The 13,578-nt window shown below is 26.4% G+C and overlaps 1 protein-coding gene across 1 annotated transcript in view; it reads left to right on the top strand.

Annotated features, from left to right (window-relative positions):
• The window catches only part of LOC100204908 (DNA-directed RNA polymerase III subunit RPC5), a 75,033-nt gene that overhangs the window by 57,320 nt on the left and 4,135 nt on the right, over positions 1 to 13,578 (top strand). The window contains exons 11-16 of the mRNA XM_065803269.1: positions 10,236 to 10,327; positions 10,586 to 10,706; positions 10,811 to 10,892; positions 10,978 to 11,037; positions 11,158 to 11,193; positions 11,317 to 11,384. Coding sequence (XP_065659341.1) covers positions 10,236 to 10,327; positions 10,586 to 10,706; positions 10,811 to 10,892; positions 10,978 to 11,037; positions 11,158 to 11,193; positions 11,317 to 11,384 — 459 coding nt within the window. The remainder of the gene's footprint in view (positions 1 to 10,235; positions 10,328 to 10,585; positions 10,707 to 10,810; positions 10,893 to 10,977; positions 11,038 to 11,157; positions 11,194 to 11,316; positions 11,385 to 13,578) is intronic.

Raw genomic sequence — 13,578 nt, 5'->3', positions numbered from 1 at the left:
TATCTTGTCAACCGCTCAACAATTTAAGCTAAAATTTTGCATGCATTATTTTTTTATAATTAGGAATGTGTCAAAATATAACACAAAAAAAAGACACATGGTTCAATGGACTGGGTGGTTTGATGTGGAATTACCCAGTAGGCTTACAGAATATTATGCCAAACTTTTTTTTTGAATTTCTTGATTCAGTTATTGCTACTGATTTGGTTTAGAATGTCATAACAAAGGCCAGGAAACAAAGTTAATACATGTAAGTTGCTAGAAACCTACAAACTTACTAATCAGAATATTGAGTAATTTTTAAAAATTTTTTTACATCTTAAATTGTAATTTTTACTCATAATCTCAACAATACTAATATCAACTTCTTTAAAGAAGTTTTTAGACACTAGACTCAGTCTCTTTATTTATTAGTTGATATAATGACATATTTGTAATTTAAGTTGCTTAAATTTGTGTACTTAAAAATAGTGATGATATGTATTTTAGAGTGTGACACTGTAACTAGAAATGCGGTATTACTGCGGTCACCATAATAATTATTGTGGTCACTGTGATAATTACCTTGTGAGTGTTTGATAAATTACAGCAATACCATCATAATGGTAATAAAAAGCTTGGTAATAATCCTATAGTGAAAGCAGGTGTTAAATATGATAGTTAAGAAATACATCTTTTATAATATGGATTTTTTAAGATATGATGAATCAAATTCTATTTCTAATTACTTTGAGTCGCAAACCTCCTTTTCTCTACACCCTGCTATAATATTACCAAATCTCTGGCAATCTCACTATAACAATATCTGATCATATGGCACAATTTATTTGCATTCATAGTAAAACTAGTCATCCTAAAAAGACTTCATCTTCCAGGCAATGCTTCAAGAACTTCAACGAAACTGCATTTGTTAAAGATGCTTGCAACATTTTCTAGGATTTCTTTATTAAAAAAAATTGGTGATGTAAATCAATCTAACAATTTTATTTAATGATGGTGTAAACTAATCCATTTTTATTTTTTTTTAATATTTGAAAAAATCTTAGAATGGCATGCTCTATACAAAAAACTTACAAAGCAGCAAATCAAACTTAAAGCAAAACCATGGATCACTTAGATCTATTTTCATTAAAAAAAGACTAAAAAATATGCAAAATGTAACAATATTAGTACTAAAAATGAGCTGTTTTTAAAAGTTAAAGTTTATAGAAACAGAGTCAGCAAACTATTTAAACTTGGTAATAAATCTTATAACATAATCTTTTTTAGTAAAAACCTAAACAATGTTAAGAATACTTGGAAGGGGATAAAAGAAATCATTTTATACCTTCCTACTATAGTTCAACTCTCAAATTTAAATTGAAAGTAAATATTATCACAGATCAGACTGATGTATCGAACATATTTAACAACTTTTTTGTTACTATCCAAAACAAACTACAAAACAAAATCGTACCTTCAACATCCAAATTTACTGATTGTCTCAAATTTCCAAATGATAATTCTATTTTATTGATCCTGTCACTAAGAATAAAATCTCTAATCATATTAATACTACTTTTATAACTGGCAAAAGAGTTGGTCCAAATAACCTTCCTACATTCCTTCTTAAACTTATTCCAGATATTACTTCTAAGCCTGTCAGTATTATTATGAAAAACTCATTTCAAAATGGTTCATTCCCAGATGTTTTCAATGTTGCTAAAGTCTTACCAATATTTAAAAAGGATCTACAATGTATATGTCTAACTATCAACCCATCTCACTTCTTTCTAACCTAAGCAAACTTTTTTAAAAAGCCAATCATAAAAGGCTCTCTGCATTCTTGGATAAATTTAAATGTCTTTACAAACACCAGTATTACAAGCTGATACTGGTGTTTGTAAAGCCACTCACTTATACAAATCACTGAGTAAATTGGAAAAACTCTTGATGATAAAAACTTTGCATTTGACTTTGTTGATCTACAAAAAGCTTTTGGTACATTAGATCACTCTATCCTACTCAAAAAGTTAGAATATTATTGAAACAGAGGAATTCCTCTCATATGGTTTATCGTCACAACTGATCGCAGTTGGTTTCTATTAATGACTCAAAATCTATTCAAATAAAATGTTCTAATAGTGATCTTACCAATCTAGTGGCTTCTCTCAAATAAGCTTTCTCTCAACTGTTGCAAAACTGAACTTTTTATATTCAAATCCAATAAATCAAAAATCAATAAAACTTAAATTTTAGATCAAGTGAACAAAAAATCAATCCTGTAAACTCAATCAAATATCTAGGAATTAATATAGACTCCAAACTTTTTTTTGAATCCCATCTTTTTTAAAGAGCTCATAGTCATTTTTTTAAATAAATCATTTTACACCAAAGCAATATGTATATATATACATATATATATACACTCCTAACTGGTTGTCAGTAAGTTTTTCTGTATTTTGTTGACACAAAAAAAAATTAAAATGCAAGACCGGAATTTTCTTTTTTTTTAATTGATAGACTGCCTGCCCTGACCAAACCCTCAGTCGATGTAGCAGCACTCCCTTGCGAGTCAGACTATAAGATAGTTAATGTAGCAGCACTCTGTTGCAAGTCAGGCTATTTGTCAGTCGATGTAGCAACACTCTGTTGCGAGTAAGGCTATAAGATAGTCGATGTAGCAACACTTCGCGCATGATTTACTGTAAAAAAAATAAGAATAAAAACATTTTATTTTAAAAAATAAAAGCATTTGTTTTATTAAAACATTTAGAATGTTTTTAAAAACATTCTGGTTGATTAAATTTGCGTTTTTGCGGGTTTTTTTAAAAACGATTATTTAGTAATTAAATTAATGATTTTAACTTTCTGACAACACGGAAATGTTGGACGAAAGTTGAAAGTAATTAAAAGTGGCGTATTTGTTGGCATAAAAATTTTACTCCCAAATGCAACAATTTATATATATATATATATATATATATATATATATATATATATATATATATATATATATATATATATATATATATATATATTTATATATATATATATATATATATATATATATAGATACATACATATATATATAAAGTACTGGACAAATTTATAGCACAAATGTAAAATAAAAATTTAATGATAAAAATTTAATAGAGGGTTGAATGAAAAGTTGTAATTATTTTTTTTATCTAAAGAATAACATTTTACTTTTTACAAAAATGTATGAAAATTGAAAATAAATTTAAAGTTAAGATGTTTTAAAGTTCACTTAAGAATAATACAGAAAAATAAGCTGGTCAAAATTATCGCACATAATACTAATTTTAGATAAAAAAACATTAAAATTTGAAGAAATGTTGGGTCCTTTAGCTCTAAAAATTAGAGAAATACGATCTGGAACAGAATTTACCTATTTAATGCAATGATCAATTGAAGTCTTGTCCCAAATGTCTTGAATTGCATCCTTCAAGTCATTTGTGTTGCTTATGTTGTAATTTGTAAAAAGTGGGTGGCCATTCTAAGAGCCGAATATTCTTTGATGCAAACTATTCCAGAGTTTTTTTGCTATGTGACACCTTGCGTTGTCTTGCATAAAATAACAATCTTCAGCTTCACAATCAAAACAATTGTCCATATAGTCAGGTAATTCAGCAATAACTTCTAAATAACAAGAAGCATTTAAACGGCCTTTGTAAAACTTCAATAAACCTATTCCATTTGCAGAAAAACATCCCCATACAGAAATAGTTCCACCACCAACCTGTGCTCTTGTTGTAAAATTAAATGGTAAATCTTTTTCATTCGGAAGACGATGTACAAACTTACTGTTTTTTCTATTTATGACTTCAAAATGTGATTCATCACTAAATATTACATGATGCCATTGATTTCGAGTCCAATCAACATTACACCAAGTGAGTCTCTTCTTTTTATTTTGATAACAATGCTGTTTCTGTGTAACTTTTCAACCCTTTTTCTAACAAACCACGATGAACTGCTCTTGTACTAATGGTTTTTTCTTTTGTAGCATTCAACTCTATAGCAATTTTTCTACTTGAATCAGTACGATTTTTTTTAGCAAGTGTCACTATATAGCGATCTTCTGTAGAATTAGTGCATCTACGATGTCCTTGACCTGCTCGATTTTTCATTGATAAATTCAATTTAATTTTATCAGCAATATTGTACACAAATTTTATAACGTTTAATAATATCAGCAATATTAAATTGCTGTTGAAGTAAGTTTTTTACAAGTAGTCGCCGCTCAGAGCTCACTGCTTTGTGACCCATTGCATTAATTATGTTTTAATTTTAAAATTACTTAAAAAACTTTGAAAAATTATAAGATTTGCTATTTTAAATAATCAACTATGACGCAAGTAGATTAATAAAATATCATACACAACAATGGGTCAATGTATTTAATCATACACACTTTCAAAATTACGAATGAGTAAATAATGTATAAATAAGTAAAAACACTTATCTAACTTTTATCTTCAACATTAGGTTTCACCATCAGTAGGTTCATCAGGAAGAATGTCTTAACATAAAAAAAATTTCAAATTATAGAAAATTTATTACACAGGAAGTTGGGAATTGTTATAATTAATTATAAAATATCTGTAGTATTTTGCAACCAGGAAGTTGCATCAGCTTCATTAGATAATTACAAAAATCATGAAAAGAATTCTTTAGAGTTAGGATAAATTTTTGGATTGGTCATTTGTTTTTATAATTTTTTAAAAGGAACTTATTTTCATGTCTGCATTTAGAAATTAATTCAGATTTTTTATTCAATAAATTCTCTTGATCTAAATGAGTAATAATTTCAAATTTTTCCTGTAAACATAGTATACATTTAATGGAAATGTTATTATAGACAGGCGCAGTTTTTAGGATAGACCAGTTTAATTTAAAATTAATATTTTTTTCTTTTGGTTGTCAAACATATTTTGACAGCAGTCTCTTTTGAGTATTTTTTATGTTTAAAAGATTGGTCGGCTTAACGTTTTTTTCATTTGCCCTCGGTTAAGCCAATATATTGTTTATCAGGGTTGTTTTGCGAGGAAACAATGCATTTGTAAATAATATTTTTTGATAAGCATTTGCCATTCATAGGGCAGTCAAGTTTTTGCTTGCAGTTACAATTTTCGGTATTTTTTTTTTTGAAAAATTCATTTTTATTAATCAATGCAAAATTATGGTCTTTTATAATTCTTTCAATATTTTTTGTACAGCTATAGCTTACCTTAATAGAGTTTCAGTTAAAAATTTTGTGCAATTTATTAGAGGGAGGGAAATGTTTGTCAACTAATTTTAAAAACGCTTTTCCAAGTTTGTTGAAACATTTTTGCTGTACGGAGGGTTGAACCAAATTATATTTCTATTTCTGTTTCGCTTTTTTGCAATTTTTGTTTTGCTTTTTTGCAATTTTTGTTTCATGTTTTAGCAATTTTTGTTTCATGTTTTAGCTCGAAATTTTTAAATCCACTTCTTTTTAGTAGCATCTTCATACACACGTTTGGAAGAGTTAAAAATATTTTTATTAGAAGAGTTTTGATTTAGTCTATTGTTAATCGAAATAGGAATTTGTTTTAAGATTTGAGGGGGATGATTTAAATTTATATTAATATACGATAATTCATCATTAGGTTTTTATAATGCCTATAAGAATTTTCCAAGAGGTTAAATGTGACATCAAGGAAATTCACAATTATTACATTAATGTTTATTTCAATTTGGAAGCCAATGTTTTTGAAAATTTCTATAATATTTTTTCTGACTTTGTCAAGTTGAGGCCCTGATTTTTTTTGCATCGTCGCGGTTCAGGCCTAATTGATTAAAATGGACTATTTTAGCTAGGGAATTTAAAATATATAAGCCTACAAATTCACAAATTTCTGGTCCGTCATAACTTCCTATTGTTACATCAAAGCATTCGTGCGTGGCTTTTTTCTTCCACGTCTCGTTATTAAAATAGAGTAAAGTTTTTCTGCAATGTTTAATTAGACGAATAGTGTCGTCTGTAATTTCAATGTGGATTTTTCCAAATTCTATTGTTTTACCTAAAATTTCTGCTGTAATTGAGGGATAAAAATCATTAATATCAAATTGTATAAATGTGCATTCATTTTTATTACTAATTTTAGAAAACCAATGTATAACATCAGTGGTGTTTTTCCACTGTTGCAAATTTAATTTTTTCCGAATAATATTATTTATTTTGTCTTCCTGCTTCCCGACCAAGTCTGATATATATACACATATATATGTGTGTGTGTGTGTGTGTGTATATATATATATATATATATATATATATATATATATATATATATATATATATATATATATATATTCTCGCTCTTGATAACTGACCACAGAAATAATATTTAGTTGCGAAAAACTGGCTTATTTTTTAGTCGTTTTGAGAACATTTCAAAAAACAATAAAAGAAATGAAAATGATAAATTGGACCAATGAGAAACAATTACCAAAAAAAATAAAAAAGCTAGAAATAGAAAATAACTTTTATCGCAAAAAAACTTAAGGCAAAATAAATTATGTTTTGAACTAATATTTTTGAAACATCGTTCTTTTATATTTTTTTATAAAATTAAGCGGCGTTTTTAATATAGAGTAACATCTTACAATTGCTTAAGAAGGAAATAAATGTTCTTTTATTTATTAAAAAGTTTAATAAAATTTTTATTTATATACTGCTGGATTAAGGAAGGTTGGGGTTAAAGAGGGCTATAGCCGCGGGCCCAACAATGTTAGGGGCCCCGAAATAGTCAAGAAGACTTTTTCTTTTAGTCATTTTTATGCTGTGGCACATAAAAAGGCCACCAATATAAAAATAGCCCCCGGCCCCGAAAAGTCTAACAAGATTTTAATAAAACTAACACTACCTTTAGTTTTGTTTAAGCTAAATTATTTTATAATTAAAAAAGGTATTTTTTTTAATAACTTTTTATGCTTCACGTAGCGAAAAGCATATTTCAAATAATTCTTCTTAGCAAGATGAAAAAAATGAAATAGTTAAATCATTGAGTTACTGTAGAAGTTAAATTAACTAGATAAAAATCAACTAAAAAGGTTAAAAATACTTTATGAAGAGGAAGCGGAACTGCTTCACAATATCACTGGTGATGTTTAGTAAGTGGGCTTTTTAATTTTAATTAGTATTTAAAACAGAAAAAAGTAACTTTAAGTTTAAGTATAACAAGTTTGTTAAAATGGCAACTGAAGGGAAAATATTTAGAGCTAGTAAACCAATATCTAAGAACTTAAAATCTAAGAACTCTCTAAATATATATATATATATATATATATATATATATATATATATATATATATATATATACATATACATATATACATATATACATATATACATATATATATATATAATTTTATATATATATATATATATATATATATATATATATATATATATATATATATACATTTATATATATATGTATATATATCTTTGTGTTCTGTCGTGACCTCAATTTCATCCGCGAGTTACTTTGTATGCATGTTTGTGTTTAGTAACCAGAAAATTCCTGTATTTTTATTTCATAATTAGTTTTATTAACTTCGATGATTATTAACAATTTCATTAAAAACACAAAACATTGTTGAAAGTCTTTTTGTTTACAAAATAAATCATAAAAATTACTTTAAAGATTACATTAGAATTAAAAACAGATAAAATACATACTTTTTAAATAAAAAATAAGAGTATTCTAATTAATCAATAACATTTAATAAACTTTCAAAATTTTGACAATTTAAAAAATGTATGTTTAAAACATTTGTTTTTGAAAACAAATAAAAATAGTTCAAAAGATTTACGGCTTTGCAGATGTGGCTGCGAGAATGAGCCATAGTATTAAAGTAATAATTTGTTTGATAATAAATTCTTAAAACAATTTATTCTAGAAAACTCAAAACTTAACAAATTTTGAATAGTACAATTTTTAAAACAATTCAACAGAAAACTCTAGTGCTTTATTTTGCTTAGTCAGCTTATTTTTTGAACTAATAGAATTAGTTGGTTCGTAGATTTGGTGGGTTTTTAGTGTTTGCAAATATTCTTTTTATTCTTCCGCACCAAGATGTTTTAAGAACATTCAAGTTATTCATGTATATTTCCATGTATGTCAATTAAACAAAAATTTTTTGTTTTACGGCCACACATAAACTTAAATATTCTCAAAACAACTACAAAACCTGGCCAGTTTTTTGCAACTAAATATTATTTCCATGGTCAGTAATTAAGAGCGATTGCTCCCGTTTCCCGACCAAGCCTGATATATGTATATATACATATATATATATGCTGCCGCAAGGGAGTGCCGCTACATCAATTAAAAGTATAGCATGTTGCGGCAATCTCTTGAAAGTTGGCAAACAAAAAAGTTATTAGAATTTTTTTTCTTTGGTTATGAGTTATCAATGATGGTAGAATCAGTAAGAAACAATATTAATTTCATTAATTTATTAACTAAATATTTTTTGATTTTTTTTCACTTTAGTAAAGTTTTGTAATTTCATGATATATTCTTTGAAATCAACAACTTATAATGTTACAAAAGTTGTAGCGAAAAAAAAAATCATTTTAAGTTTTTGGAAAGTTCCTCTTTTTTTTTTTCTGCGAATGCTTTTTTTCTATTGTAAGCCACAAAAAGTAGCAGAAGTTATTTCGAATCCTCATTCTAGCAGATTTTTGTGAAGTCTTAAATCAGTTTGAATCCTATCACTTCAGTGTTATTAAGAATAGTTATTCCTTTGATAAACTTAAACAGACTTGGGTATGTAAAGAATCATATTATGTAAATATATAAAATTTGAATTATGAGAATTCCAAAGACTTAAAATTAATAATTATTAATTTTAAGTCTTTGGAATTCTCATAATAAGATTTATTCTCATAATAAGATTTATGACATTTATAAAAACATTCATTTTCATCAAAATCATCGTGTGCCTGTGCAAGTACAATGTTTTTATCTGCTAGAAACTGGTTTTTGATGTTTTTGCTGCATTTAAACTCTAAAGTTCTGTATATGATACCTCACCAATATAATTTTTAAAAGTCCTCAAACAAAATCTTTGTAACAAGATGAAATGTGTTTCTTTCTTTCTTAATGATCAAATCAATGATAATATCATTCATCAGGGTGGCTAGCAGTGGGTGGGTGGCTGACAGTGGGTGGCTAGCAGTTTGATTTTCATGTAATATAATTATCTAGAAATCTTTTATGATGTACTGCAATTAGTTTATAAAAACTGAAGTACTCCATTTTTTTACTTCTCAACCAGACTAACTCAATTTCTGCCAAATGTTTGTAATTTTTGTAGTCTATTAATATACAACCTTCTGCCACAATGTAGTAGTTTTTGCTTTAATAAATTGTCATTGCAAGTGAGGAAACTAATTCATAAAGAAGCTTTATTTACAAGATGTTTAGTGTTTTATTAAAGTCCCTGCAATGTTCATTAAATCTTAAAGTTATTGCTAAAACTATCCTTAAACCAGCATAGGCTGTTATAAAGTCTTTTTGAAAAAAAATACTTGGTATTTATATATTATCATTCTCATTTCTTAACAACTCAAAATTCTCAGTAGTTTGTTAAAAAGTAATATTACTTCTTATTGTGGATTTCCTTAAAAAAATCTCATTGTATTTCCAATTTTTATTCTAAAAAATATTAGTAAAGATTAAGCTTCTGCATCTGATTTGAAATAATTTCTATTTCACTGAGTGTAACACTCGTTTCTCTTATAAATAATTTTTAAAAGTTCAAACAGCAAAGTAGAATAATTATATTTTTATATGATATTTTTACATAAAATTATTTGAATATATAAAATTTGAATTATGAAAATTTTATAGACTTACAACTATGCATAGAAATATTTTGGTCTGAAATGTAGGAAATAGAAAACATATTATTAGGAAGCAGTTGTATTTTTTTAGTAAGCAGTTATATTTTTTTAGTAAGCAACTTGTTTCTACCTGCAGCGGCTTTGTTCGTCAAGGTTCGTGTTTCAGAGTTATAGAGTTGAGAGAGGGTGATAACCACAAGTAGCCTCCTCATCTGTAGTGGCCTTCTCGGCTTTGGGGAGGTGAATTATTAAAAAAAAAAAAAAAAAGAAGCAGTTGTATTTAAGCAAGTATATTTTTAGCACAGCAGTGTAAAAGTCTTTTGTTTAAATGATGTAATATTTTGATTTATAGTTTGCCAGCCGACTTACCTTATGGCATGCTCTCACTCTTAAAGTTGAAGAATATGGAGTTTCGAGATCAAATTAAAGCATTACTTGTTACAAGTAATTGTCATTAATTAAATATGGTTTTGTTTTTAATTATTTTGATGGTTGATTATTCTTTTAAATTTTGTGAAAAAGATTTAATAAGAAAAAATTTAATAATAACATTGATTTAGTTATAATTTATATATTTTTAATTTATAATGATAATTCTATATAATTAATTCTATTTATATTTGGTTATTTTATTTATTTTCATTTTATAAATATTTTGTAATATAATATATGTTAAATAGTTTTATAAATAATTTTTACTAGCAAAAGTGATGCAGTTTTCTCATTTGTGTGCTTTGCTTGGAGGTGGTATGGATGAACAAATAGTTCTTAAAGGTGTTGCTCAGTATGCTCTTTTAGTCCAGGGTTGTTGGGTGGTAAAAAGGTCAAACCTATATTTATAGCTTTTATTGTTTTTGAAAATTGATGTTACTCATGCATTAGTTTTTTCATGAGCAGTTAAAGCTTAAAAAAAAAATTTCTTTATAGTGAAGTGCTTTATCCAGCCGGAACCAAAAGTCATGTGAGTGGAATTGATGCAGAGAAACTTTGGCCATCAAGAGACTATGTGGTTAGTAACTTTTTCTGTTTTTTTGTCTGTAGAGCTTATATTATTGTAATTAACTCATGTAAAAAATATTTTATCTTGTTAACAGATGCTTTCTTTTAATCGTAAATCTGTGTTGTCAAGGAAGGAGGTTGCTGCATTTTCAAAGGTTTGCTTTTATTTGTTTTTCATCATAGTATTTTTAATTTTTATTTTAAGTATTTCTAAATTTTATGGCATGTATTTTTTCATTTTATTTCTATTTTCTGTATATTTTTTTTTTTTTCAGTTACCCACAGAAGAAACAAGAGAAGTTTTAGAACAGGTTTTATTTATTATGATATAAAAATACATTTTTTCATGATATTTTATGACTTATGTAGAAATATTTTATAGTTTTATGTTATATTCTAAAGATTATATAATTAAGTTATAACATTACATTTAGTTAGCAAGACAACGACCAACACAAGGTTGGATGTTCAGACTCAATACAGACATTGATTTCTTGGAGAGGTAAATCTAACTTTTTATATCATAAATATGTATGTAGCCTTAATGTATGTAGTATATCCATATGGATGTAATTTTATTTAATTTATCATCTGAGAAAATTTTTTATAAAAAAACTATAACACAAGGTGCACTATATAGATGGCCAAACATGAATTAGCATATGAATTCTAACAACAAGTCTAGACTTGTTAGAATTTCTATGGTTGAGGTAAAAAGTAACAGTGCTAATCTTGACCTGTTATAATCACTTTTATGTTGGGCTCATTCATTTTTGACTTGTCATATGGCTTTTTCTAAAAAAGAAAGACAAAATGAAGAATAATGAAAAAAGAGATTGCTGCTACAACCCAATTCCATAGTTGATATAGCAGCATGAAAGAATGATATATTTTTTTTTTTTTGCTATAACTAACAATCAGAGATAGTAATTGTTTAAGGTTATAACTGGTTATACTCTTGTGTTTGCAATCATTTATTAAATATACAATTCTAGAGAAATATCTTGATGTTTCTTTAAAATATGCTTACCTCTCTAAGCTCTTAAACTGTTGTAGAGACATAATGAACGTCTTTGCAAGCAGTATGTACAGATTTTTTTGAAAGTTACCACAATTTCAGGTTTGCCATTTAGCTAAATTTTAAATAATGTTTTATGAGAAAAAATAATTTTCAAAATCAAACTAATCAAGAAAAAAAATTAAAAGTTTCAAAGTTCAAAAACTACTTATAGTGAATTTAAGTATCGTAAACTCACTTTAATATTTTTACATTCTAGTGGAATATTTTAGTTGACACAACTTGACAGTACGTGGCTTTAAGCATAGAAAATGTAACTAGGCATATACAGTACGGAAGTATAAATACAGACAGTAAGATATTGATACAGACAGATATTGATAAGTTTTGTTTTTTTGGAGATAAAGTTGTATTAGTTGTAAAATGATGATGATGATGATTGATGATGATTATTATTAGATAAGGAATCTAAGTTTATCATTTCCATTACATGCGTGGTGTCTAAATTATCATTATTATTTTTTACTACACACTTAAATATAGTGTCTTTGTTTTGTTCTTAACATCTGTTCAATTAATATTTTTAATTTTTTTATCCTTTCTCTCTTCCTAATTTTTTCCTTATTTCACTTGAGCTTGACAGCTCAGTCTAGTCTTTTGATTTATTTTTGCATTTTTTTTAAATGGTTGATGATATTTGAGAATGATGATGATGATTGACGATGATGACTAATTATGATGATTATTGATGATGATGATGATGATGATGATGATGATGATGATGATGATGATGATGATGATGATGATGATGATGAATGATGATGATGATTACACAGGTTAACAAAAAAAAAAGTTTTCTGGTGCCGAGAAAACAATTTGTTTTTTGTGTTCTCATTTTGATTTCAAATATGCAACTTGTTTTTCACCATCATGTCAAGCTGTAAAGATATTTAGGTTCAAATATTTAGTATTTGGTGTAAAATCTCTAATATTGTCAAAAAAAAAATTGTCAAAAAGTATATCAACCAGGGTCTTAAAAAAAGAGTATTTTCATAGAGATTTTAGAAAACAAATATTTTTCCTTAAAATTTATTGACAAAAATAATGCGAAAAAGGCTCTTAAAAAACACAATGTTTCTCAGCAATAATACAAAAAATACTTATTTTTGTAAATGAATATTATTTATATTTTTAAAATCTCTATGAAAATACGCTTCTTTTGATGTTTGATCTCATGATTTTATTTGTTGAAACAACATTTATGAAAAGTATAAGAATAAAAATATATTAGCATGCAAAATTTTAGAAATTAGAAAAGCCAGTTGTTGTTGTTATTTTTTCAGTTTTATTGCATTACTTTTCAAACTTTCTTAAATAATCTATTTACCTATTTTCTTAAATAAACTTTTACCAAATGTGCTTTATGTTATTTCAATTCAAATTACAAACCACGAAAGTTGTCAAATTTAACTGCTAATTAAAAGTTTATATATTTGTTAAAAAAGTTTAGTAACAACTGAACTTTGATTAATATTTTTTTCAAAAAAGCTAAAATTTCTGCTAAAACGTAAAAAAATTACAACTTTTCAATAAAATAATTTCAATGAGACAGTTAATATTTGGTGGTATACTCATTTGCCTTTAAAACACCATTACAACAACGAGGCATCGAATTAAT

This window comes from Hydra vulgaris, chromosome 08, assembly GCF_038396675.1.
Source record: "Hydra vulgaris chromosome 08, alternate assembly HydraT2T_AEP".
Taxonomy (NCBI): Eukaryota; Metazoa; Cnidaria; class Hydrozoa; order Anthoathecata; family Hydridae; genus Hydra; species Hydra vulgaris.
This window is presented reverse-complemented; position numbering and strand designations above follow the sequence as displayed.